Genomic DNA, 27,847 nt, shown 5'->3' with positions numbered 1-27,847 from the left:
AAGCGCTAGGTTCTATTCGTACTCTATGACCTTAAAATGACATGAGGTCAACTTACAAAGTTGACCCATTCATCACTATTCTTGCAATCGCTACTATTTCTTCAATCCTGGATAGATTTTCTTCATATTTGGTACAAACTGATCTAAATGGATTGTATTATCATATTCGTCAAAAATTTTGAACTTTTTCAAAGGTCAACAAATTTTGCGCACTAAAGGTCAGTAGGCCAAGTCTCAGATAACCCCATAAGTGGGGTATCGTTAGAAAGGGCTTGGCGGGAGGATTCAGAATATATATACTTTATGGTGTCTGGGACCACACACCCTAGATTTCTAAAGACCGATGAGTAATATTGAGTTTTCAGCAATCTACTACTATGTTAGCCCTCAATCTGCTTCTGTGTTAACGTAAAAATCTGGAAAAATTATATTTATCGGTCTCCATAATATCAGGGTGTGGTCCCAGACACCATAAAGTATATATATTCTGAATCCTCCCGCCAAGCCCTTTCTAACGATACCCCACTCATGGGGTTATCTGAGACTTGGCCTACTGACCTTTTCCATTAGTGCGCAAAATTTGTTGACCTTTGAAAAAGTTCAAAATTTTTGACGAATATGATAATACAATCCATTTAGATCAGTTTGTACCAAATATGAAGAAAATCTATCCAGGATTGAAGAAATAGTAGCGATTGCAAGAATAGTGATGAATGGGTCAACTTTGTAAGTTGACCTCATGTCATTTTAAGGTCATAGAGTACGAATAGAACCTAGCGCTTCCGAACGACCCTAAAGCATGCCCTGGGGATTGTCTATGTTTGCCCGCTGTGGGCCTACTGGTTGCTTCACAATCGAGGGAGAAAGTCGGCAAGTTTTGTCAAAAAAGGTAGTGCTTTCGCTCATGCCATTACACGTAGGGGGTCATGTAAATTTAAAAAACTGATTAAATCGAATAGTTCAATCCTGGTGAACAGGTTTTTGAGCTCAAAAACCGTAAAATAAAATATGACGTTTTTTACTGCTGATAGCTCATGGAAATCGTCATCAACATTTGACAGTTTCACGGGTTAGCGATCAATGCAACGTTTCCACGGTAAAATTTACCCGGAAAAATGACACCTTTCCAAATTAAATTTGACTCAAATTTTCGCCCACTTACAAATGGGGCGCAAACCATGTTCAGCCCAGATTATTTCAGTTCAAAGTATGCATGACTTATTTGCAATGATGGCCAACAGAATTTTGCGTGGCGCACAAAACTTGCAAAATTTTTCGCACACATCTGCGCCAGTGTCACACTTAATGTTATTCCGAAAGAGTTGATATTTTAAAGTGAGATTGTCCAAAAATAATTTGGGCGAAACATGATTTGCGTCTCCATTGCATTGTTAGAAATTGTTACATCTTGCGGGTGAAAAATCTAAAAAGTAGCATTATACTGTTTAACAACTTTGGGACTTCTCTGACAGTAAATTTTTGAAATATTTTTTTACAGAATTTTTTACTGGAGCTGGATCAATCAACTTTGCCCTAATGGAGGACGGGCACCTGTTCTCCTGGTGGATTGAGCCTGCTGAGGATGACGGCTACGAGGGCTTCGATGCCGACATCGTGGATCCATTAGGCCGCTACGTTTCTTGCAGTGCGGCAAATAAAATGACCTCGTTTTGCAGCCCCGTCCTCGTCACGGGTAGTCTGACGGGCGTCAAGATACGTCAAGTCGCGTTGCCCGGGTGGAATAAGACGTGCACCGTGGGGCTAAGTGTGGGTGGAGATGTGCATCAATGGGGTTCACCTCAGGGAAGGTATAGGCACGCTTCGGGTCGTCACTGGATGCCCATTTTGATCCCCAAGGAACACTATGGCTACCAGGAGATCACCTCGATAGCGTGCAATGACCGGGCGGGCGTCGCTTTAACGGCAAAAGGAGAGGTGATAAATAAGGAGCGTTTTGATAAAGGGAGTTGATTTAATTTGTCCTGATTTTTCCTAAATACATTTGGAAACTTGTAGCTCAAAACTGGTGAAAACGTGTGGTAAATGTTATATTGCTCGTAATTAGGACTTGTACGCAAAATTTTAAAGTAAAGTATTAACTGGTTTGAAAGTTATGCTTAATTATATCAGGACTTTCTAATTATCCACTTTTCTAATAAATTAGCAATTAGTAATTAGCTCCGAAGATTTTGATCTAATTAATTCTTTAATTAGTAATTACTTCTGAACAAGCAAATCTAATTAATTTTTAATAAGCTAATTAATTACTTCTAATTACTGAATAATTAAGCTTGACATGGTCATAACTTTTTATGAATTAATTTTAAAACATTTGAGCATGGCTAATGCCTCCAAGAAGTCGTCGTTCACCGAATTTAAAATGTAGGATTATTTTGAAATTTGAAACAAATTACGCACTACCTTGAGATGGCTGTGGTAAATAGAGCTGACATTAGTTGTGCCGGTAATCGCTTTATTTGGACAAAATTTACAAGCACTAGTTACTTTGCCGCCGTCAACTTTGTGAAAAGTATACCATCAATTCACAGTATCAAATACGTTTTTAAGGTTCTGTGCAAGGGAGTATATTATATTCAAAGATATATCAAAAATATATTGCTATCTCATTGTCTTACTACCAGTGGCCGCGGAAGCGTGGGGACATGGGGACAATGTCCCCACGGAAATTTTGCCGTGGGGACAGTCAATGCATTTGTCCCCACGTGGGGGTCAAGTGCATATAAAAAAAATTGATCCTAGAACGCTAGATAAAACTAGAATTTGAAAATTGTGACTGTCTCCATGAAAAGGGACCTTATTCATACTTTGCTGATTTTCTACAAACGGCAAAATACCAAAACAGAGAACTTTCAGCGAAACCCATTTCGTCAAAAAGCTGAATTGGCAAAATAAACATTAATGTTGAGCATTCCACCTCAAACTTAAAACAGGCAATTGTACAGGCTTGCTTTACCTAATTAAAATTTGCGCCTCGACCTTTTTCAGGACCTTAACGTGACCTAAACACTTAACCTCGGGCGATAAACCTCAAATTTAAAACTTAACGTCATTCAGGCTTGTATTGGCATATGTAAATCTAATATTAGCGCGATATGAGCTACAATATTAAATTTTAAAACATTGTTCTAAATTTAATCAGGATGAAAATTTTCGCCAAAAAGTCGTTTTGCCATATTGTCGATGCAGCACTTTGAATTTAAATAACGTTACTTGCAGTTGACAGATTTAGCTGAAATAAATGGCAAATTAAAGCCTAAGGCAAGAACTTTCATACATTGTTACATACTTGTACAAATTAAAGTCGCTAAATTAGACATTTAGTGAACAAGGTCCCTTTTCATTGAGACAGTCACAATTATGATTATGTACATTCATAGTTATTTTTGTTCGATATTTGTAAAAACCTGTTGGACACATTATAAAAACACGCCACATACACATACCAGCCATGCGTTTGTATACACGAATTGTACACAAAAATACGTTGATATATTGGTATATAAAATCATAATAATTATGTAACAAACGTGCTGGTCGCTTACTTGTCCCAATGGAGTTTTAAGTATGGATTTCAAGCAACAACTTGTTTTAGCTTTACTTAAATAGTTAATACCAAAACAAACTTGATTTGAAAGCTTCAAGAATTCTGTACATACAAATATTTAATTAAAATGCCTCATCTATTTAAAGTGAGAGTCAGTCACAGGGAATGTAATCAGCTTGAGCTTGTCCGTTTTGATTTTGCCGTTTATTTCGGATTAGTAAGTAAATGAGTACTTATGAAAATTGTTTCAAATTGTTTGAAAATTTTTTCAATAACTAATAGTTTGGTAGTGTAAAATAATATTTTACGTCGTTTATAATGAGGACAAAGCGGGTATGTAAATCAATCGCCGAATTTTTCATTGGGGCGCCAAAAGAATTGCAGGTTTTAGTTAATGACGGTGACCAGCCCCCAAAATTATTGCCAGGCTATTTTTACTTTGTCTGATAAAGGGTGTCCTGGAAATAGGTTCAATTTACTAAAACCTATGTAATATTAAAAATACTTTGTACAAACTAAAATTCCAAATTTATTCGGAATCCGTAATGTTTCTAGCAGGTCGTAACGCTATGACTTTCTTAATCTATTTGTATCCGATTTAGCGAATTTTTATGGCAGCCCGAGAAATATGCTCATTTCCCACTTTCTCCGCCAAAGTTTTCAAAATTTTGGCCAAATTAGTCTGAAACTTTGCAAATTGTTTGCTTCCTGACCTCGAAGAAAGTATTGTTGTTTGCAGGCAGATGCAAACTTTCCAATCTCACGAGGTTGAAAAACATTTGGTTACTTGATTTGTTTGGGAGCATATTCAGCGTTTTTCGTCTCAAAGTCGCTGGTCACTATGTTGCATATTGGCGCGTTGGTATGTCTGGCTAAAATAAGATATTAGCTGTTTTATGATGCTTATTCATTAAGGGTAATAATCGTGTTTTTACAAACTATTGAACGTACACGTTGTGGTCATAAATCCCCCTTACATATATGTGGGGTTCCAAAATACTTCCAAGCTCATCCTTGGCTAAAAAAAGTTAAACATTTTCGAGAGATTTTCTTATTTTCTTCAATTTCTGTTCATAATCCACTTTATTATGATTTTATACACGGAAAAACTTGGTTCCCGTAGATTTAGATGGGTCAAATGTGACCAAAGTTTCATCTTCAAGGACCAGCAATTTCTCGAAGCATTTCTTGTGCACTTTTCAGAAACGAGTTTTTGTTTATTTTTCTTGGTCATTAGTATAATTTGGGGATTTCCCGTTTGTGTAAGTTGTGAAGCCTAGTACATGGGCTTAAATTCGGAACACTAATTAGACACTAATTACATCACCGGATGAAATGCTTCTGATATTGAGGATGTACCTATCATACTAAAAAATGAAAATGTGTCAAATTTACAATGTCTAAAGAACGATCAGGCTAGGAATTAAAATCATGAAACCGATGTGGTTAATTACAAAAATCAGTGGACAAGAAAATTCCAAACTTAATTTGTTTGCAACTAATATGTACAATCGGCAAGCCTAACGAGGTCGTGCCAGGAAATTTCCAAGCAATACATTAATTGAGGCCTAAATTATAATTTCCAAGACAAATGGTTTTCTGAACATCCATGGATTTTAATTGACAATAAAGATACAGAGGATTGGACCGTCTGAAAACTGACCGTAATCAGCACGCGCAAAGTTTTTTGTGACAATGGAATTTTATTCTTGAAGCTTAGTTGCTGGATATGGATAAACAAGTTAAGTTTTGAGACAAGATTTAATGCTCTGTAACAAAATAAAATGCTCAGTTTGGATCGTATTCCTCGCACCTTAGAGCATATTTACATGTTCAAATTCATTCATTTAATGATGAATGAATAATTTATCCATTCAATATTCAAAATCTGAATGAATCTTTTATTCAGATTTTTAAATAAATAAAGATTGAGTGAATATCTATTCAATTCGTGTGAATGAATAATTAATGCACATTTTTTTCATCATTCATTTTTAACTCAATGCTTAAATACACATGGAAATCCATCTAATACTGTGAATTTTGAATAACATGAATAATGAAGGAATGGTGAATAATGAATAAATGTTGAATAAGGAATGAATTTTTTTTCAAGGCTCTGAATGAATGAACTTTGAATAAATATTTTTTGAACATGCATACCTACCTTAGATTGATTTCATCATTGAATACGTTTTGAGGCCCAACGTGGTCCAGAACTTCCAATTCGGCGCAGAAGTGTAGTGCACCTGAAAAATTGGAGGAAGGGTAAGGACGTCACAATTTACAATGGTTGCATCCACCTCCCACAGGATGAGGGGTGGCGACCCCACGTATGTAGTTCCCTGAACCTGGGTCACCTTACAGATCGTGTTCAGGGCTGGGATGGACGTTGCAATAGTAGCCGCTGGGGGAAGTGGGGAGTAATCATGCAAAGATGAATCGATGTATAACAAAAAGATTGTGAAAATAATAAAAATTTGCGTATTCTTCTTATATCTCTTCGTATTATTGAACCAGTCCTTCATTATTCATTGTATTCAAAATTCAAAGTATTAGATGAATTTCTCAAGTTTCCCTATGTATTAGGAATTTTTGGAAAATGAATACTGGAAAAAATATTCATTCACACGAATTGAATAGATAATAGAAATTGAATAGAAATTGAATTTGTCAAGTTTCCCTGTGTATTAAGCATTTGTAGAAATTGAGTGATGGAGAAAATATTCATTCATTATTCAATCACACTAATTGAACAGATACATATTCACTCAATATTCATTTATTCAAAAATCAGAATAAAATATTCATTCAAATTTTGAATATTGAATGAATAATTTATTCATTCATCATTAAATGAATAATTTATTCATTCATCATTAAATGAATAATTTATTCATTCATCATTAAATGAATAAATGTGAACATGTAAGTATGTCTACATATTGCGCAGGCCGATTTCACCAGATTAATAATTTTTATTAAATCATGTATTTTTGAAGCAGCTAAAAATTGGTTTAAATATATTCCAACAAAAATTAGTCACCCACCTCAAAAAACGTGGCTTCTTCCCCATCCCCATTCACCAAGAGGTGGACCCTGGACACATTCATCACCCTAAATGGGGCCGTATCGGATGGGGAAATGGAAGGAAACTTAAACTGTGCACTGCGAATCAAGCATTTCTCCTGACCTTTCCACTCGTACCCCATGGGGATCACATTTTGGGGGAAGATGGCCCCAAAAGTGGTATTTATCTTGACATGGGCGACACTAAAAGCTACAAGGTCCGAACGGCGATAGGGTAACAGGGTGATGTCGCGATACTCACCGGCTAGTCGGGCCACGGGTAAGGTCGTGTAAAATGGCGAATCTTGCAAAACACGTCGCCAAGGATGGCACTCGGACCAGCCGACCCATTTGGTTTGTGCTTTCACAAAGAAGAAAACTACCAAAAGGGTTAATCGTTTAAACATTTTTGTGGATCGGTATTATTTTATTGGGTGACTAAATATTAAATTTGTCCGGTGTCGTCCTGAGCCAGACTTGAGTTAGCTAGATGAACAGGTAAAAGTGACTGATCGTTACAAAACTGCTTATGTTCAGAAGAAATGTTAGTTTTAAAAACTTCCTATCCCACATTGGTAAAGAAGAGGGGCTAAATTTGTATTTTTAGGGGCTTGCTTTGAGGTATTTTCTTAATGGGAATTTCCAAGAATTTTATGAACCCTTGAAAAGGGTCCTTTAAATATATGTAAGAATATCATTTTGAACTCCAACTACATAGGTATTTTTTATATTTCGATATTTTTGATCCTTTGCTCCAAGGGAGACCATGGATGGATGGCCACGGATTTAATGAAGCATGGTTTAAAATAATGGAATGGTTATGTATTAAATCTATTTCGAGACCGCACTAAATATTCATATGAAGCACTACATAAATACGTATGGGAACGTGCATACATTACCTCATCAATTTTAGTGGGTGGGTGGTTTAGGTCTTGCTATTTATCTTTCCCATGCTAAAATTCCCTACCCTTCAATGTATGCGTTGGGTGGGTGGGTGCTGAAATCGAGAAGGTTTGATGACGTAATGTACATATGTATGGACAGCCCCTATATGTACATGACATGTACATAAGCAAACTACATGTACTACATGTAGTTTGCTTATGGGACTCCTGGCAAGGGTTAGAAATGTATTAAATATCGTTATGAATAAATGTCTTATAATATAATTAAATCGATTAAAGATTTTCAATTTATTCATGATGTCGCAATAACTTTCGTAACAAAGATTATACATTTTGGTCTGTGCTATTTTAGTAAAACGGCACGAATTTACATAAATGCTACGCCCATGTCGTAGGCAGAGATCTGGAGAGAGTCTTCAGCATGTCGTCGTCCCCTCCCCCTTTCGGATGACATTGTTTTCGCATCCTTAACTCGGCCAAGGTCGGCGGTAAGATTTCAGTTGGTTTGGTTTCTTTGTAGGAATTAATTTGATCTCTGAGGAGACTCTGAGGCATTCGATAGGTTTTGGTTTGCCAACTTGCGGCTGCTCCGAGTGATCTGAAAGATATGTAAAGTGATAAAGTGGTTAAAATGCAGTGTACGAAAAATGGTAATTGTTACGAGTAACAATAATTTATCTGGGATACTTGTATATTGGAAATTATTTACGAAATATTTCCATACATTTCGCATCCTTAAGTCTTTTCTTGAATGAAATTTATTCTTTAAATTTGAAGTATTTATGTAAAGAGGGAGCAATAGCTGCCAGTTGAGAAAAAATTATAAAAAATAAACAATTAAAAATTAATTTTTTAACCCTTTCATAAAAAGTTTCATGAAGCAATTCCTTACTTTGTTCATTTGCTTTGGAATTATCGAAATTTAAAAGTGCAATATGTAAAGCGAAATAAAATGCTGTATTTATTTTTAAAATAAATATTTCGTTAATTGGAAAACTTGGCTTTGGAAGCTATTTAAAAAAATACTGTATCTGTAATTTTAAAAAAATCAAAATATGCTTAAAGCAATTACAAAATCGTAGGTCCCAGGAAGAAATATTTTGCATTTTCAAGAAATATTTTGAGCATATATTTTAATTAAAAAATATGTAAAGTAGATATTTTCCACTAACCGAACGAGCCGAAATTTTTACTGCTTTTCGGTTTAGGCGGCGATAAATCACCATTCCCACGTTCTGTCTGGGGGGGAATATCACATCTCAGCGGGTCGTTTTCGGGAAGGTCGAAGTCTTCCAGTTTAATAATCTGGACTTCCTCTTCCTCCACGTGTTCGGGTACGGTGTTACAGTTCCAGTTGTCCGTGTGGTCAACAGCCGTTGCGTCATGTGGAACGAGAGTATCGTCACAAGGGGCTGATAAGGTTGCGATACAATTGGTGTTAGAATCGGTTTGAGGGGCAATCCTCCTGGTAAAAGAAAACAGATCGGTTAACATCTATAGTGATACGACAAATATATGTAAACGACATTTATGCTATGCATCCAACAAATATGTAAGCGACCAATATGCAACCGACACATATGCGTTTTGAAAATTCGCGAAATCCTCCGTGTTACATATTTATCGTTTGCATAAGGGTCGCTTACATATTCGTCGGGTAGCATAAATGTCGTTTACATAAATATCTGTTACATCTTTGTCGTTACATATTTGTCACCCCGTCGTATGACACATGTTAACAGGATTTGTAAAATCACGATTTATTGCGATTTTAAAAATTATGCAAGTCTCCAGACCATCATTTAAAAAAGACCAAACTGTTATCTTATCTACATACCTTGGTGTCAGTATTTTTCTCTTCTTCTTGAGATGTGATCTTCTGAAATGAGCCATAAAACGGCTTGTAAGCATGTTATCCCTGTTGCACCCGGGGAATGAACACGTGTGATAATATTTCCCTTCGATGCGCCGAAAAACATTGGAATGTCGCGCAATCCAATGGGCACGACGCAAATTCATATCGTTGAAATTCTCAGGGCAGTGGTAACATTTAAATATTACCGCCTCCTTACCGAATGGTTGTGCAGGGGAGGAGAAAGTGCTGGGTGATGGTATCGGTCCACCTGGATGATTTATTAATTTGCATATTAATTGATTAATTTGCATAAATATTTACATGCTAACTAACAACGCGTTGATGTTAGAGTTCCGATTTTGACGAAATTAAGTATCTACAATATTTATGTAGTCTTAGATAAATTGAACACATATTTCGGGATTTAAAAAAATTCTGCTTAGCTTAAACGAAATCCGTAACCGGAATTGGTATTTTTTTGCTTGTAAAATTTTGTCATTAGGAAAAAAATGAAAATTCTCGCTCACGGATTCCATCGTAATTTCGCTTAAACTGAGAAGAATTATTAAAAATCCGTGTCCAATTATCTATTTATCTGTTAGTTACATAATTATCGTAATGTCATCAAAATCGGACATCGTATTTTTTTTAATGTGGTCGAGTCTACCATGAAGTATAAAATTTCCACTGTTTCCAGAATTTTGTAGGGGTGCACAATTCGTATCCGCGTAGGGGACCAAGGTGGCTGAATTCATAGTCGATATGTAAGTTGGTAGGATGGTCACGTGGTAATTTGGTTTATCCTGTTGGGGGGGCTGAGGGGGCACAACTGAGCCTGTGTCCATGAGGGAAACAGTATTTTGGACAAAATGGGGTCGCGACTGGTTATCAGGGAAGATTATGACGGGCGGCGCCTTATCAGCCACGACTTTCGCTTGATTGGTAAGTTCCAACTTTTCAAAGTCTTTATACTCCGCACCTGTAAAATAGAAAAATTAATTAAAAATAATTAAATAAAAGCTAAATATGAAAAAGTAGCTTTAACTTTTCTGCAAAATTTCTACAAATCAGGATATCTAATTTTAATATATTTGTAGTTAGTACGATTTTTAGCTTAGTTTTGTTAGGAAATATCATAATATTGAAATTTACCGATATGATATTTTGGAATAAAGGGTTGAAATTGCATTAAAATTTATTTAAATGCAAAAAAAATAATTAATTGAGGTGATTCCCTAACGTACATGAAGTAAATGGTGTCCTCGTCACATTTAAAGTATGTGTGACTGACTAGAATAATAATTAATGCGGATTTTAATTTTAATTTAAAAAAAAAAATTGTTTTCCGTACCATCGGTTTTTAAAAATTATTATATCCAATAAGGATTAAAGGTCCCTGGATATTTGTACTTACCGAATTTTATCTCAATAAATTTTTTCAAATTATTTAGTTGTGCGGATAAATTGTTAACACGTTCAACCAGTAGTAGATCCATAGTTGGTAAAAAAATAGTTACATATGTTGGGAATTCATTAAACAATGTAATTAATATGACACGACTTAAATTTATGCAGTTCACGAGAAAATTTAGCAGAGTAAAAAATGAGCAGCAGCTGATGGTGAGTTTTATGAGATAGAGAGGTTCCAGTTTGACTGCCGCGGAACAGGGTTCGCCACCCCGGGTTTTTGTGGGTTGGGGTTTTTGGGGTTTTTGCGGGTTTTTGTGGGTTTTTGTGGGTTTATCCAGGATTTTTGTAAGACTTTGGGGCAGATTGAAACAAAATCCCTTAAACTACAACTGAAATCAATGCTAATTAAATTGTCGGATTGATCATGAAGTTTTGAGAATTTTTATGTGCGGCTTGAATTTCCAAGTATCATTGCATATTTCCAGGTTTACATGTTAAACATGAATTTCCGATTCAAAAGTAGAAGTCAATGATAACGCTAAAATGTCATGGTAAATCCGTATATTAAATTAGTTTTTATCCGATATATAGTTTTAGGCATTTTGGTTCAACCTGCCCCAAAATCTACAAAAACCGCTAAAACCCTGGAAAACCCCCGGGGTTGGGTTTTCCGAACCCTGCCGCGGAAGCGTGGGGACATAAAATAGACTCTGTATTATGTAGGGCTGTCAAATCCGGATTTTGAATTATCCGGTTTCGTCGGGACGCAAATCCGGATTTAAATTTGAATTATTTATTGTTATTACAGTGATGGTCACGAAACTTTACTCCTCCCAGTCTCAAATTCCCGCCCGCACAATCGACAGGCTGAATCCAGCACAATCCGCCAAAAAAGGGGTCCGTTATAGCACTCTGGTGATCGCAGTTTGTGATCTATTGACCTCAAACTTAAAACCACCCCTTGACGTTTCAGAAGCAGAAGAATGGGAATTTTCAATCTCTCCAGATTTTACTTAACACAGCAGCAGATTGGGAGCTTAACATAGAAATAGATGGAAAAAACTCAAAAATATTGTTGTGCCCCTGGAACACCAGGGAGTGGTCATACACACAACAAAGTATATATTCTTAATCCAATTTACAAGACCCCTCCAACGATACCCTATTTATGGGGTGATGTGAGACTTTTACTTTTCCGACAAGTTTGACATGCTGTGAATTTTGACCTCAAAAAGCTCACCTAATTTCGAAAAAGAGAAAAAATCCCGCGATTGTATTGGCCCATGATAGGTTGAAGTGAAATTTGAATCCCCTGCAAGCACTAGAGGCGGCGTCAATGTGGTATCTCAACGAAGCCACAACCCCTCCCCATGGAATCCTCAAAAATTAAAGGAAATTGATTTTTCTGCATATTTTAAGCTCCTCTAACACATACTTGAAGGATTTCAGAAAAATCGATTTTCGACATCAGGTCTATAACCATAACTCATGGAGTAACACATGTACGTGATATGTTACCGACTCGTAATAACTTAAGCTCTGAATAGCCGGTAATAAATAAAAATTGGTAATATGTGTAAATATTTACCATATAGATTTTTATCCATTGGAAACACAAAATGATTTAGCTTAATGAAATTACCACCAATATTTAGTTGCAGTAAATATGAATGGTATTTATTCAAAATAAAGTCCATGTATATGTACATATGTATCTACATATTACCTTAGGAGGGGAGCTTGCGAGGTTGATAATAACAGATCCTGATGCCCTTTGGATATGTGGTAGGGTCCTATGAGTGTACTAAAACCCTGAAGTGGTTTAACTCCATGGCCACATTTGCGCCCGCCACACCCACTCAAAAATACCCAAAAAACGCTTTCACTCCAGTTTTGACTCACTCAAAACCTCGCCAAAAATCCAATTTTACTCGGATTTTGAAATTTCTTTCACCATTACACTCCCAGATAGTTGCTTTCTTCAATCCAATTTTGCTGATGATTATTTCGCAGGGATAATTTGCGTTGTTGATTACTACAACAATGCTCATTCAGAATTTTAAATTTTAAAAATACTAAAAATTTCGAAAATATTGAGTTTGATATTGGATTGAAGAAAGCAACTATCTGGGAGTGTAATGGTGAAAGAAATTTCAAAATCCGAGTAAAATTGGATTTTTTGCGTGGATTTGAGTGAGTGAAGACTGGTGTGAAAGCGTTTTTTGGGCATTTTTGAGTGGGTGTGGCGGGCGCAAATGTGGCCATGGAGTCAAACCACTTCAGGGTTTTAGTACACTCATGAGACCCTACCACATATCCAAAGGGCATCAGGATCTGTTATTATCAACCTCGCAAGCTCCCCTCCTTAGTAACGGCATAGAAACTTTTTTAACAACGTAGAAAAATGTTTAGAAACACCAAAAAAATTCCTTGGCCGCGTCAAAAATTTCATGTCACCTGTCTTTAGTACGGACTTCTAGGCTAGTTCTATATAACTACAGAAAACCATACATATGTAAGAAATTTTTGGTTAGTATTCTAGTGGCTAAAGACTTTTTTATGCTTTCAACCAATGGCAAAATTTCTTACGAATTTCAATCATAAATACGAAACAAGCTCCTAACAGAGTACCCCCGCAAAGTATGAATAGTGTTAAGAGTGCCCCATGCAATTCAACAGCTGGCGCCAACTCTTGAATTCCGATTTGCTTTACCGGGTTCCGATGAAAATATTCTTGGCGGATTTCTTCCTTTCGAAATCGTCCATATATTCCATTTTCAATCAAGTCTTGAAAATATCTAGGGACTCTGGAATTCCCGACGTAGCGAAATTTCCATTCATAATTACCAATCCCTAACGTTTCTTCGCCTTTATAAAATTTTCTAGAAGAATAATGCCTTTTCAGAAATTGAAGTTCGGCATCAATATTGTCCGATTTCGTAATAAGTACTGACTTCTTGCAATCCACTAATTCCTCTTCTATACTATTGCGCATCTGTAGTTTCGTTTGATTTTGGTTGTACTGGTTAAATCCTTTTGGATGATGGATGTGCCTAGGGTTCATCAAACTTACGAGCTTAGTTGAGCGTTCGCTAATGAGCTTTTCATTATTTTCGTTCTGCACGTTTATCCAAAAGTAGTTATATAAGTATTCAAGGAACTCAGGAAAGACTGCATATTCGCGTCGCAAAGATAACAAATGGAAGCATTCATTAGAATTGAAGCCTTCTTTCCGATTATGGATATATTCAGACCAAAATTTGTATTTGTTTCGCACAAAGGGTCCCTGTACAATATAGAGGACGTACACATACCACTCTGTTTGTTTAAACCTTTGAGTTGAGAGGGCTATATGAGGTAGAATCAGTGGAACTGTATAAGTTCGATTTTCCTTATTATACATTATGTATTTCTGATAAGCAGCCGTATTTTTGGATAATTTAGAAACATCGTCCTTGTAAATCTTTTGGCATATCAAATGTTCAAATGAAGTTGGACGAAAAGAACTCAGGGGTGAGTTAAGTTCTGATATCATAATTCCATTATAGCAGTTGGTCAAAATTACAGAAACAAGACACCATGAGCCCAGGATGAGGCGAAAGAATGAATCTGCCCGAATAGTAATAGGAACAGGGATCGTTTCTTCGAAAATGTTGGCCAAAACGAACAACCACGGTGGAAATGAGATTTTGTTATAAAATCCATAGGCAGATGCAATTACTATAATTAACGTTAGTGCGATTGCCAAAGACATCCAAATCAGTGGCTTAAATGGAGTAATATAGAATTTAAATGTGATGTACTCCTCACGATAACAGGATAAAAATTGATATCCCGACGTTTCGGTTGTGATGGAAGTTGAAGAATCGAAGTAACCTTTGGGTCGAGAATCAACCAGAATTTTGAAGTTAAAACTTTTGCAAAAGCTGGAAAATTCTATGGTCTCGTTGGACGCTGAAGATATTATATTTACAATAGTTTCTAACTGAGATTCCGTAACCATGGGGTGAAATGGATTTGAACTCTTTTGTATTAGTTCGAAAGAGATTTTTTTATTTGTGTTTCGCAACACCATCTAGGCGAGGAGAGGTGCACAATGCCTTCGATAGTGTCCAAGATGGCGCTTTTCCGTTTTGTAGTACATCTCAAATTTTCAGAAAGGTTAGATATCCCAAGACTTACATTCCAAGCCACATGAGACCACGCACAAACTTCAACATTTAGGTTTTCTCGTGAGATTAAAACTACGGAAATTTTATGATATAGATGAGACGAAAAATGGACTGATACTAGATTCTTTCTGTAATTCTGTGTAGCTACAAATGCAACAACGATATCCTTGCATTGCATCATATGTGAAAACATATGATCGTCCGTGTCAGACAGTACTTTCTTAAAATTAAGGTGGCCATCAGTCGCACTTGATATCCAATTATCCAAATTTAAATCGTGATTAAGATTTTCTCCTGCAGCTTGATGATAAGGTTGGGAAATAAAGATGGCAAATTTGCTATATGGAGACGAACGTGTTTTGAATATATCGAGTCGTGTCTTTACATGATCCCAATATTTAAATCCAGACATGTTCACAAGTTTTGTTGGCAAGTTTATATTGAACCAATCTATATTAAGGTGTGACCCGTCGTGCAGTATTTGGATGTCGCATGTAATCAGGTTACCTAGTAAAATATTAAATATTGGAAGGACGTCAGTCCCTAATTGAGTGCACGATGAAAATTTTACGCCAAAGTACAACGTGATGGACATGAAATGCAGAATAAGTTCCATTATGGTAGGTTAAATTATCTTTGTATTATGTATATTATTAATTAACTATACGATAAGATATATTTATGTATGTACACTTCACGGAAGGGCTTTTGCAATCCTATATGAATCTTTGTCGCTGAAGATTTATAGCCAGGATGGATATCGATCTTGTATTGTTTTGTCTTTCGCAAATTTTTGGACCTGCAAATTTGTAACATTTATGTACAAGCAGAACAATTGATTTGGATTTTGAAATCAAGCCAAAGTACGGTACGGAATAGTTCCGAATCTTCTCTTAGGATGCTTATGTGCAAACATGTCTACCAAGCATTTACATATGTATGTAAGGTTGTTCCACTAATCCTAAGTATCCGTCTTTTCCCATGGAGCTGTTTAATGGAAAAAATATACTTAGCAGGGATCGGTCTGCTCATTACATATGTTGGATGGGAAAAATTTATTGAATATGAGAAAAGTCTTATGTACGTACTTCAGCAGATGATAAGGATATAATTTTTATGAATATACACCGATATTTATTCGACGCTATTTGTGGACACTACATTATTTAGATCGAATTCTAATTACTTGCTTCATTAATTTGTCTATGGATAATAATTAGATATTCTAGAAAAATAGGACACATCGCTCATTCCAAGGTTTGTTATGAATTTAGCTATTTATGTATGTAGTGGGATTTAAATATTTATTGCCATGAATGCATAGATATGTACTTTGGGAGACCTATATTTTTAGTGACGGTGTTGGTGGATGATAAAAATACATGTCCACATCTACCCATCCATTTATGTTTTCAATAATATTATAGGCAACCTGGACTAATAGGATATGCAAAATGTCTATGATTTGGGTGGATGGTTTCACATTTTCGTTGGAAAGAAAAATGAAATCCGTTGCAAATTTCACAATTGGTGATATTATTAATTTTGGTGGGATAAACCCGTATTTTCGTTGGGACGTATTGGCACCCAGAAATTATTACAAATTTATGCAGAGAACGTTCATATACAGGGTGTTAATAAAGTCCGATCCCATTTTTCCTGTAAAAAAGTGAAGGCTAGTATAAAAAAAAACTACCCGTGATACTTACAAAAAATGTTCGACATATTTACCTTAGTATTTGGTCTTGTTACCATTTACTTTAACCATGCCCTCAACTCTTTGTTTAAGGCTCTGTGCTAATTTTTCCAATGTGCCTCTGGAAATCGAATTCCATACATCTTGAACTTTTTTTTACTAGCTCTTCCCTCGTCCGGGGTTGTGGCTCTTTGTATACATTTTCCTTAAGTATGGACCTATGGTTCTTCAGGGGATTCAAATCTGGGCCGTTAGCGGCCCACACCCCCTTGCTCCAGACCGTTGAAACTTGCGTCTTGATGAGACTCAAACTCGCTTTTGCTGTATGGGCTATAGCACCATCCTGCATGAAAACTATTTTTCTTTCATTCGGAAATATTTCCTTGTTCCCCATGCTATCGAAATAGATAGGTAATATTTTTTCCATATAATGCTTTGCATTGACTGATTTGCCTTTTGGTATGATATGTAGAGGGGTCACGCAACGTGCACAAAATCCACCCGCTACCATAACTTTAAGCCCGAATTTTGGGATCGCTCTTGATGGTACATCCGATTTGTTTTCTGTCCTGTAACGAACATTTTGTTGGTTCAATTTTGGATATAGTTCAATAATAGATTCGTCAGTCCAAAGGATGTGACTGCGCAATTCTTCACCAAGTCTTTTTTCACTCAAATGGGCACTTTTCTGAAGGAGTTCTTCAAATTTCAGACGGTCATCGATATATTTTTGTGACATGAGAGGTTTTTTTGGTTAGTTTGTAAGCTGTGTGACCCCACTTCGTAGTTTTCACAAATTTTTGCACGGTCACACAGTTAATTTGCTTCTTCTTCTCTTTATAGCGTTTTGAGTCATTTAACTCCCTTGCTCAATTACGTAATGAACTACCGGTTTTCTTGCAAAGTCTGTTTTTAATCATTCTTTTTGTGGTAGGTGACACCTTTCTGGGTCGCCCTGGTCGCTTTTTGTCGTGGACAAAATTTTTATTCTTCCATTTCCAAACAGTTCTGCGGCTGCAGCCCAATTTTTGCACAATTTCTGTAGGTTTAAGCCCCTGCTGATGCAATGTTTGTATCTCAACTCTAAGATGCTCATGACTTACACGTTTAGTTGTTCCTCCCATGGTAAAAATTTGAAATAAATAACTTCACTGGTTCAAAAGTTCCAGCTGAATTTGTAACAACCACGCTCCAAAAAATGCATGGGATCGGACTTTATTAACACCCTTTATATTCAGACTGCTTCATGGCAACGGTAATGGCGAAGGCATTCAAGAAGATAAATAATCCCTCTTAATAACCACCAAAAATAAACACACATAAATGGGCAACTACGCCCCGATAAACATCATCAAGAAGCCACACCCCGATGACCACTATCAGATAACCACTCCGGGATATTCAATTACCAGAAGATAACCACCATCAGACAACTACCATTAGGCGTTTAATTTTTTGAATTTCATCTATTTTGAATTTTAGCGCCATTCGAAACTTGACTTTCTCTACTTTCACTTCCGTTTCGTAAAATTACTTTCACTTCCGTTTCGTAAAATTACTTTCACTTCCGTTGCAGACCAACATTTCCAGCTTATGATTTTGTAAGAGAATCGTTATTTCTTCCTGTTCCAAGAGATTGGAATCGTTTCAATTTTTTCGTACGTATTAGCATACTGATGAGCGACTAGTTTAACTAGTGGGTAATTCATTAACCCCGGTCGGTAATGATTTATGTAATACCAGTTTTCTAAGTGTGTAGGTTTTATTGTATGCCTGCTACATACATGGTTTAAAAGTATTTGAAAAATAATTTAATTTGCGAAATAAAATTGTAATAGGCATGCACATGCCTATTACAATTTGGCTGGAATACTTAGATTTTTGTCTAATTAAATAATTACTAGAATCAGATTTTAACAATATTTTCCATCCCGACGTAGACTTTCCATTTGATGGTCACTGACTTAATTATCTTTTAATTATCTTACTAGTTTCCTCCATCCGGTTGCGCGTAGCTTCAAAAATTTCTTTACTTTTGTCATCCTTCTCAAATTCTCCTTCAAGCTTTAAAATTTCTCCGAATACTTGCATCGCCTTTTCCCTTGCGCCACACTTGTTCAACGACATTGCAAAATTTAACCGAGCATAAAGCGTTTCCTTGGTTTCCCTCTCGAAGGCCTTATTTCTACTGTAAATTTGTTCAAAAATGGATTTAGCTTTTCCAAATTGTTTCAATTCATACCATACTCTGCCAACGGAACATTTAGTTTTAACAGTTGTCTTATGCTCTGTTCCAAAGATTGTTTCATGACTCTTCAAAATCTCTTCATAAATTTTTAAGGCGCCATTGAAATCTTCCCTTTTTTCCAAAACTTGTGCCAGGAATGTTTTCGTATCCAAAGTAATTGGATGTGATTCTCCAAATAGTTCGGAATTTAATGACAAAACAAGTCCAAAAATGTCTCTCGCTTCAACAATATGATCTTTATTATTCCCGTGTTCCAATAAATGCACCGCTAAGTTCCTTAAGTTTCCGACAGTTTCTGGATGTCGTTTTCCAAACGCTTTCTCCCGAACGGAATGAACATGTCGAAACACTTGGGTTATCGCCTCGGTTAAGTTTTGGTTGATATTTTTCCCATTAATTTTAGAAATGGTTTTAACCACCCAACCCTTTGCATCCAACGTTAGCCCGTATTCTTCCCCAAACATTTTTGTGCGGACGTCCAATACCTCCTTAAAGATTGGGAGTGCTTCTGAAAATCTGTCTTGGAGGTAATAAATCGCAGCTATGCGGCATTTAGCCGTTATAACGCCTTCACTCTCATCCCCGAATTGGTCGGTAGTTCGATAAAAGGCCAAAACTTCATTTAGCAAAGAAAGTGCTTTTTCATCATCCCTTAATTCAGTCAAGGTTAGGGCGTAATTAGCTTTTACATTGATTCGTGTCGAATTATTTTTTATGTCGAGTTCCAACAATTTTTCGTATTCCTCCCTCGCTTCGAGAAACATTCCGAGATTGTGATGCAACAAAGCGACGGCGTGTTTAACGTCAATATTTAGCCAGTGATTTTGATCCAATCTTCTCCCCGTTATATCGCCAAGTTTCTTCCATTTGTTTAAAGCTTTTTGAAATTTTCCGTCCTCGAAGAAGCCTGAAATGTAAATATTTTCCATGCTCAGCGTATGCTCGTGTTCTGGTCCAAAACATTTTTTGAAAGCGTTCAATCTGATGGAGATATCTTGCTTGAAGTTTTTGTAAAAGCGGAATACATTGCTCATGTCTAGGATAAAATGAACGTATTTTTTCATCAAGTCTGGGTAAGATTGAGCCTGGTCAATAATAGTGGATACAATCGGAACCCAACTTTCTTCCCGGGTTGGCATCAGTGATTGGAAAGTGGCAAGAGTTTTATCCAGAAAGGTTTCCATATCGGGTAAATTTGTAGTTAAATAAGCATTCTTGACGAGAGAAATGTCATTATTTTCTACCTTAATTAGATTGAAATCTTGCATTAATTCCAGCGTCCGTTGTATGTCTACGGTTGGTAAGAGGTGTAGGAAAAGTTTCAAATCTACCGCTACCTTTTCCGGGTAGATGCAGTATAAAAAGGATAAAATTGTGGAGGATAGTTCATTTTCGTTGCAAAATTTTTGCACGTGGAAATTTGACTGGACAAAAGTTGTGAGGGTGGACATAACGTATTTGTTCGTACTGTATCCTAATGGTTCCATTATTTTTTTTAAGTTTGTCAAACCTTTCCGTAAAGTTAGGACTTTTCTAGAGCAAAGAATTACACCGAATGGGATGAGAATACCTCGGGTTGTTTGCCAACCGGATATGACTTTAATAGCGTTCGTTAGAGCGGCTGGGTTGGAATGAAGGACATTTAGAAGGGTTGCGTAACTTTGTCTTGATTCGGGAAATAAGCCAAGTTCTGAGTTTAGTAGGAGCAGTCCGTCTTGAATATTTAAAACTTTTAAGGGAATCAAATTATTTTCTGGCGCAATTGACAAAGATTTTGGCATCGGGTTAACATGGGTGGTTGTAATTATGAAAAATATCTCTTTTATATTTGCAACATTCTGAATTAATTTCGCGATGGTATCACTGATTGCGATGTTTTCACTGGAGAATAAGTCGTCAAATACAATTACAGTGTTTTTACCCGTTAAAAAATTACACAAATCTTTTAAGATTTCTTCTATTGCCCGGGTAAAATTTATGGCACCCGGCTGCCTGGTTGGAATATCTAGTTCGTCACAAAGGTTAAATAGTTGCTGCAGAAATAAGTCTTCCGTGGAAGACTCGAGCCAAATCGTTGAATAGTTTTTGAGTCGTGGGGAAGTTGCCAGGAATTTGTGGACTAATGCCGTTTTTCCAAGACTTAGTTCGGAATACTTTTCAGAGTTTGTGATAATGAGGAAATTACTGTTTTTCTGGAATAAAGTGTCTAACTTGGTCAGGTCAGCTTCTCTCCCGTAAATCCTTGAGGGGTCCAGTAATTCATTTCCTCGCTTATAAAAATGTAAAGGAGTACTTGTCTGGTTATAAATTTCCAAGGCGTCAGGTCTTTCGTCTAAAAGTTAAGAGTAAAATATGTCAACATTTTAAAAAATAAACGCATGTGGTGCATACTTATCGGTAGGGCGTCAAATTGACCCCGTCAGATTTCCCCGCGACAGATTTCCCCGGTCATATTGACCCCGCGACAGATTGACCCCACGTCATATTGACCCCGCGACAGATTGACCCCGCGACAGATTGACCCAACGCCATGTTGACCCCGCGACAGATTGATCCCATGTCATATTGACCCCGCGACAGATTGACCCCACGCCATATTGACCCCGCGACAGATTGACCCCGCGACAGTTTGACCCCAGGCCATAGATACAGGTACTACTTAATGTATTTACACACTAATATCTATTATTTGGCATAAAATCCCTTAACATCTTGAACTTTCATAGCTGTGTGTGCTATCCAGAAGTGGTTTTTATCCCCATACCAAATTTCAGATGGAAATAACAACTTTTAAAAACGGTATGGGTCAGCCTCCAGGATCACTCTGGTTATACTTTGCTCACTTTTAACTTCATATTCTTTAATGATAAGCCATTAAGTATTACCCTGCCAGATTTCATCTTTTTAAAGCAATTTCTAAAAATCGGTATGGGTCACCCCATAGGGTCGCTCAAGATAAAAATTTTACAATTTCTTTTCATATTCTTCCAATGGGACCTATAAGCAACATCTCTACCAAATTTCAGTTTAATATGATGATTTTTGAAAAATCAATATGGGTCACACCATAGGGTCCCTCAAGATAACAATTTTTCCAATTTGAATGAGTTTTTGTGCATTATAAGCCATTAGCAACCTCTGTACTAAATTTCAGCTCTCTACGACAACTTTGAAATTTCGTGCATAATACCCCACCCACTCCGATGACCCCCGCCGGTCAACCACTGGACCGATTTCGCCCATCTTCGAACTCGTTTCTTAACTTTGCCCAGTATGCACATGGTAAAAATTTCAAGTCAATCGGTTAAGCCGTTTTGGCTCTGTCGTGCCGGACAGACAGACAGACAGACAGACGGACGGACATGACGGTTCCATAAGCCCTGACTCGGGCTAAAAATATACAGTATTTATGTGTGTATTAACTAATAGTTGCCGGGGGTCAATCTGTCGCGGGGTCAATATGGCGTGGGGTCAATCTGTCGCGGGGTCAATATGACATGGGGTCAATCTGTCGCGGGGTCAATATGGCGTGGGGTCAATCTGTCGCGGGGTCAATATGACGTGGGGTCAATCTGTCGCGGGGTCAATATGACCGGGGAAATCTGACGGGGTCAATTTGACATGGATTCATACTTATCACGTGTTCGCATGTTTGCATCGCGACATCTTTTTTGAAAAATATTTTGCCAACTTAAAACACTTCATTTTGTAAACATGTAAAATAATTTGAGAACTGTATTTTGTTTGCCAAGTTGCTAACTATACGAACATACAGAGGCTGAACGGGCGAAAAAAGACCACCTAAATATGGCTCCAAAATTTGCATGGTTTGGCCAAATTCGTCGAAATTTGCATATTTTGTCTACAAGGCAATCTGTTTGTATTCCCAATTTTCTTCAAAATTTAGGTACAAAGATGACGATGCATCATACCTTGATTTGAAATCAAGATGCAGAGCGGTAAACAACAATAAGGGTTATCAGATTGAGAACAAAAATAATTCGAAAAAAAATTTCCTCTAATACGAAAAATAATTTGAAAGTGGTCTTTTTTCGCCCGTTCAACCTCTGTATGCATATTTACTTGAAATAATTCCTTACCGGGCTTATGACTCAGCATTTTTTCAATCAGAGAGCAATATTTAATTTTTGTCTCGGGATTATTGTCCATTGTCTCTTGCAAGTGGACACTTTCTGGCGTGCAATGCCCCAGTTGTAGATCGATAAAATATGCACGACGCTTCTTAACCGAGGGAAATTTAAATAGAACGCAGATAAAAATCAGCGCTAAGGAATAAATATCCGTTTTACTGCTGTACGGATGTTGATTATACATCTCCGGACTTCTGAAGGTGTCCGCTCCTTTAAAACTTTCAAGGGAAGATCCTTCCGAATCTATTTGAAATTCCAAGGCATCAAATAAATTTGGAGGTGAGGGCCCAAATTTAATTGAAAGTCCAAAATCTCCAATTTTCCAAATATTCAAATCTCTCCCTGCTTTTTTTGTCGCGTAAATATTATCTGGTTTTAAATCTCGGTGAATTATTCCTTGAGCGTGTATAGCACTGAGGCCTTTAGCCGTTTGGTAAATGATTCTTGGAAACTCTGAAAGTTTTTCGGATTCGGTTGCACTAATAAGAAACTTATCGAGGCTGGTTTGATTGCAAAATTCTGTTTGGATATAAAGAAATGTTCGCTGGACTGTTGACATTGGAGTGGGTTGTGAATAGATAGCTGTGCTTGAGTCCCAGAAATCTTAAAACAAACAAAATATGAATAACTAGCGTATAAGCCCGTCTCCCACCGGGCGACGGGCTTATTTGATTTTCATGAAAATTAAGTGGGATTGTTCATAGTTCTACCGAATTTTTTTTATTGTATCTATATTATTAGGTGACAAGTCTGTCGGCAAGGGAAGTGAATCTCTCTCCACTTCTGCTTCCGTCACGGAAAATTACTTTCACTTCCGTTGCAGACAAACATTTCCAGCTTATAATATAGATTATTTGCGGTCCATTTTTTAACTCTCGTTCAATAAATTATGTATGTATGTAGGGTTGCCGCGGGTAACGGGTCGGGTACCCGTTACCCGCATACCCGCACGATTCTTGCGGGTACCCGTTTTCTGCGGGTAGCGAGAACTACCCGCACGGGTAACGGGTAGTTCTGTTTTTATTTAATTCTCGACATATATCAGTTCACAAAGAAAGCTAGCAGCAAGTTAGTCCATTTATCAACAAAAGCGTCAATTTATTATTTATCTATTTCAAAATTTGCTATTTTCCAGCAACTAGGGTTTATAGCGTGCGTGTCTTTTCGGAAGCCACGGAAGCCTATGGCAGCCTGATATGCTTTTCACGTCCCTAAAATGAAATTATTGTTTCTCAAGTAAAATTTGCCTGCTCTAAAATCTGAGTAACAATTTGACTTGTATTTATTTATGTATCTATTTGTATTTATTTTGTATTTATTTATTTGTGTAAGACTGACGAGATTTTAATTTGTTCGTTGAAGATGAAAAACCTGAATCCGATTGAAGGCTAAAATTTTATTTGTAGATATTTTTAAAATGAAAACTTAAATTTAAATCAAATTCCAAAAAAAATCAAACTAAAAGTTGAACCTTTCTTCAAGCTACACCAAGATTATCTAGAGAGTATATTAAAAAGTCAAGCCAAAAATTAGGAATCACATGATACTTTCCGTTGAATGTCCACTTTAAAGAAAAATATTGGAGGCAAAGTTCGATTTTTAAGTAAATGTTCAGCATCTTATTCCTCCACTGGACGAAAATCATGGTGGACTTTGAACTCTGATCCAAATAGTTTCCTACGGGCTATTCAAGGGAAAGATTAGTGATAATTCCTAATTTTTAACTTGATTTTTTGATATCATTCGTTAAGAAATCCCGATGTAGTTTGAAAAACGTTCCATTGCAAGTCAAAAAGTTTGGTTTCAGAACAACTGCGGATATTCCCATAGCAATTTACGGCATTCGTTACTTGCGTAGCATTATCTGAAATTACATATCAACCCAAATGAGCCAATTAATTAAATGGAATTTATTCTTAAGGCTGGTTAGGTTTTAAGTCAATTTTCATTACGGGTAGCGGGTAACTGGTACCCGCACGGGTACCCGTGCGGGTACGGGTAGTTGTGCTGCGGGTAGCGGGTCGGGTAACGGGTAGCATTTTCGCTACCCGCGGCAACCCTATATGTATGTATGTATTCCTTGAATAATCCATAATGGCATGATTAAATTAAATATTTGCAAAACCACGTGATGAGTAAACAGTAAAAAATCAGTGTTGAAATATATACTCGTCTTTGAGATGATATGTAGAATGAGGAAACTTTTTGATTTTAATTGAAAGATTTAGAGACAGAACAAAGTAAGGACCAGTATTTAATTTTTGATCAAACCGAGCAGTAAAACGTTTTATAGCTGTCGTAACTAAATTGAAAATATTTTTACTGGGTCAACAAATCTAGTAAATTAAAAAATGAATAGCAAATTATTGGGGGGACTCATAACAGGTTCGTATCGTTAGCAAATTAGCAAAAAATACAGTTCGCAAATTTCGCAAACTTTTTTGGTTTGAGAATTGATTTGCCAACTTGCTCATCTCCAAGGGTGGCTTAAGTTGGTAAAATATTTCTCAAAAAATATGTTGCAAAGCAAACATGCAAACTTGCGATGAGTACCCCCAATATAATTGAATGGAAAATTTGTTTAACTGGCGCGCATAATTATTTGTTCTGTAATTCAACTAAATAAAAGATTTTTCGATTAATTTACCTGAATCCGAATTGCTGCCTTCTCCTGATGTTGCAGTTCCTACATTTTTTAAAACCAACGATACCAGATTTTCAATCTCGTTAATTTTGAATTGATCTGATCCCGGTCCCTCAATCCAGTGACTGTGGTAGCGAACAACGAACGAGCTATTGATCTTGCTATGTAACACGACTTCCCTTTTTAGTTTTGCTAATAGTTCGTCAAGCGAATCATCACCTGTACTCTGTCCTCGAAATTTTAAAAGGGCTGGGAAAATGTCGATTTGCTTAATGGCGTAAACAATTAAGTCCAAGCGATGTCGAGCCTTGAAAACTTCTCCGAATGCACCTTTTCCCAGTGCCTCAGATTCGACAAGTTCAAACCCAGTCGATGATGACCACGGGGGTTTCAAATCCGTGGAAAATTTAGGGTACTAAAATTTTTGTAAGGAAATATGTATAAGGAAACGTTAATTTGAATAGAATTTACTTGAGGGTTTTTTATTACCAAAGTATTACCAGCTGCCGTGGCAATAGAATAAGGACTGGATTTCAGCATTTTTGAAAACTATAACTTATAAATGTGTATTCAATTTGTGTTAAATGGATGGTTGAATGAGTGGATGAATTTTAGTTTAGAGAGCCAGGAGAGAAAAAGTTTATTCCGACAGAGATAATGAGTAAGTGAGTATTATTTCAGTTATCAATCAGTTGTGAAGATGGAATATCAAATATTGTGTGAAGCATTGTGGGTATAGCCAGAGCTGGGATAATCCTGATTAAGGATTATGGATTTTAATCCCGGATTATGGATTATTAATCCATAATCCCTAATCCGGAAATGTGAGTTTTTTGTAGATTAATCCCAATCCATAATCCCGATTATTCTGGAATTAGAATTAATCCGGGAATAATCCCATTTGATTTCATTAATCCATAATCGTGATTACGGATTACTAATCCTGATTAATCCCAATCATGATTACTAATCATGATTATTAATCCAGATTAATCCAAATCATGATTACTACGTATTCATGATTAATTCTCAAGCTGGATTACTCAGTTCAATTCCCATAGTTCCATTCATCCCACAGTGTAGCTTGAAGTCTCAAGTTCTCACAATGTTGTTCTGTCAGCTACCATTTGAAGAATCAACATGTTCTCGCTGCCCTGTGCTACATACATATATGTATCAATTGAAACTGGCATCATTTTTATGTGAAACCACGTAGTTGAAATTTTTTGCGCTAGATATAGTGAAAAATCATTAATCACCAAATTAATCCGGATTATTAATCCATAATCCATAATCCCGAAATTTTCAGAATTTATGGATTAATCCGGATTAATCCTGACATGAATTAATGTCACGAAAATAATTTAATCACAATCCACATTGTTTTGTGGTTAATCCATAATCCTTAATCCACCCTCAAAAACCAATAATCACCGAGCTCTGGGTATAGCTCATCGTATTTACGTCCTCCACACGTGTTAAATACCTGCAAAACCCTGATTGCTCATCAGAACCATAGGTGAATCATATCTGGCCCATACTTGGACTGCTGCAACGATATGAATAAGGGGCTGTGCATAAATTACGTAAGGCAAAAATCGTGATTTTCTAGACAGCCCTCCCCCCGCCCTCCCCCTTTAACATATGAAACATTGACACTATACCATGGGAGGCTTAGACACTCCTCCTCCCTCTCGCGTAACGTAATTTATGGACGGCCTCTAGCACTTATACTTGGGCTGGTGTGAGACTGGACAGAGTAACACATAATAGATAGTCCGAGATTGCTGGATTTTAGCAATATTGTATCTGTATTCTATGTATATCGAATAAATGTGACATTCTCTTGGTTAGCGAGTGTACCACGAATAATTTCAACAAGTCAGTGGTGCCTACACTCATAATGTGTCTAATAAAATTTATACTAATTTCAAAAAAGTGTTGCGCGAATGCAGGTTGAAGCGCTATGTAGGGCAAAATTTTATGCAGAAACTGAACCGGAATTTCGCATGTTTTTTTTGTCGCTAAGAATGCTTTGATCTGACCATTAGGTTATATGTGTGTATTCATGGCAATAAATATTTAAATCCTACTACATAAATAGATAGATTCTTAACAAGCCTTGGAAT

The 27,847-nt window shown here is 36.7% G+C and overlaps 3 protein-coding genes across 4 annotated transcripts; all 3 read right to left on the bottom strand.

Annotated features, from left to right (window-relative positions):
• Positions 1-4,862: 4,862 nt before the first annotated feature.
• On the bottom strand, positions 4,863-7,116 carry LOC118437182. The gene is made up of 2 exons (XM_035856028.1): positions 6,616-7,116; positions 4,863-5,334 (listed from the first exon to the last, which is right to left on the bottom strand). Exons 1-2 carry the CDS (start codon positions 7,039-7,041, stop codon positions 5,308-5,310), a joined length of 453 nt encoding a protein of 150 aa, XP_035711921.1. The 5' UTR covers positions 7,042-7,116; the 3' UTR covers positions 4,863-5,307.
• Positions 7,117-7,806: 690 nt separating this feature from the next.
• LOC110855309 lies at positions 7,807-11,042 on the bottom strand. Of its 2 annotated transcripts, none has more exons than XM_022103736.2 (5): positions 10,812-11,042; positions 10,065-10,376; positions 9,380-9,665; positions 8,715-9,007; positions 7,807-8,140 (listed from the first exon to the last, which is right to left on the bottom strand). In XM_022103736.2, exons 1-5 carry the CDS (start codon positions 10,891-10,893, stop codon positions 8,010-8,012), a joined length of 1,104 nt encoding a protein of 367 aa, XP_021959428.1. In that variant the 5' UTR covers positions 10,894-11,042; the 3' UTR covers positions 7,807-8,009. The 2 variants fall into 2 exon arrangements, with proteins under 2 accessions (XP_021959428.1, XP_035711956.1); XM_035856063.1 differs by lacking the exon at positions 10,812-11,042 and adding an exon at positions 10,550-10,601.
• A 7,225-nt stretch (positions 11,043-18,267) lies between these two features.
• LOC110855247 lies at positions 18,268-26,360 on the bottom strand. Its single transcript, XM_035856154.1, has 4 exons — positions 26,208-26,360; positions 25,722-26,133; positions 23,024-23,677; positions 18,268-21,255 (listed from the first exon to the last, which is right to left on the bottom strand). The coding sequence occupies exons 1-4, from the start codon at positions 26,256-26,258 to the stop codon at positions 18,644-18,646; spliced, it is 3,729 nt and encodes a 1,242-aa protein (XP_035712047.1). The 5' UTR covers positions 26,259-26,360; the 3' UTR covers positions 18,268-18,643.
• Positions 26,361-27,847: the final 1,487 nt, after the last annotated feature.

This window comes from Folsomia candida, unplaced genomic scaffold, assembly GCF_002217175.1.
Source record: "Folsomia candida strain VU population unplaced genomic scaffold, ASM221717v1 Fcan01_Sc012, whole genome shotgun sequence".
NCBI classification, from domain to species: Eukaryota; Metazoa; Arthropoda; class Collembola; order Entomobryomorpha; family Isotomidae; genus Folsomia; species Folsomia candida.
The sequence above is the reverse complement of the archived record's forward strand: the minus strand, read 5'-3'. Positions and strand labels throughout refer to the sequence as shown.

Bases quoted from the DNA above. Each gene is read 5' to 3' on its own strand.
- LOC118437182 (XM_035856028.1), bottom strand. From the start codon at position 7,041: ATGTTTAAACGATTAACCCTTTTGGTAGTTTTCTTCTTTGTGAAAGCA. The intron at 5,335-6,615 runs GTGGGTGACTAA...ATTTTGTTACAG, and splicing joins AAGAAGCCACGTTTTTTGAG to AGCATTAAATCTTGTCTCAA.
- LOC110855247 (XM_035856154.1), bottom strand. From the start codon at position 26,258: ATGCTGAAATCCAGTCCTTATTCTATTGCCACGGCAGCTGGTAATACT. The intron at 26,134-26,207 runs GTAATAAAAAAC...CAAAAATTTTAG, and splicing joins CGGCAGCTGGTAATACTTTG to TACCCTAAATTTTCCACGGA. The intron at 21,256-23,023 runs GTAAGGAATTAT...CTTAACTTTTAG, and splicing joins AATGCTGAGTCATAAGCCCG to ACGAAAGACCTGACGCCTTG.
- LOC110855309 (XM_022103736.2), bottom strand. From the start codon at position 10,893: ATGGATCTACTACTGGTTGAACGTGTTAACAATTTATCCGCACAACTA. The intron at 9,008-9,379 runs GTATGTAGATAA...TTCTTTTACCAG, and splicing joins AGAAAAATACTGACACCAAG to GAGGATTGCCCCTCAAACCG. The intron at 8,141-8,714 runs GTTAGTGGAAAA...CATATCTTTCAG, and splicing joins TAAAAATTTCGGCTCGTTCG to ATCACTCGGAGCAGCCGCAA.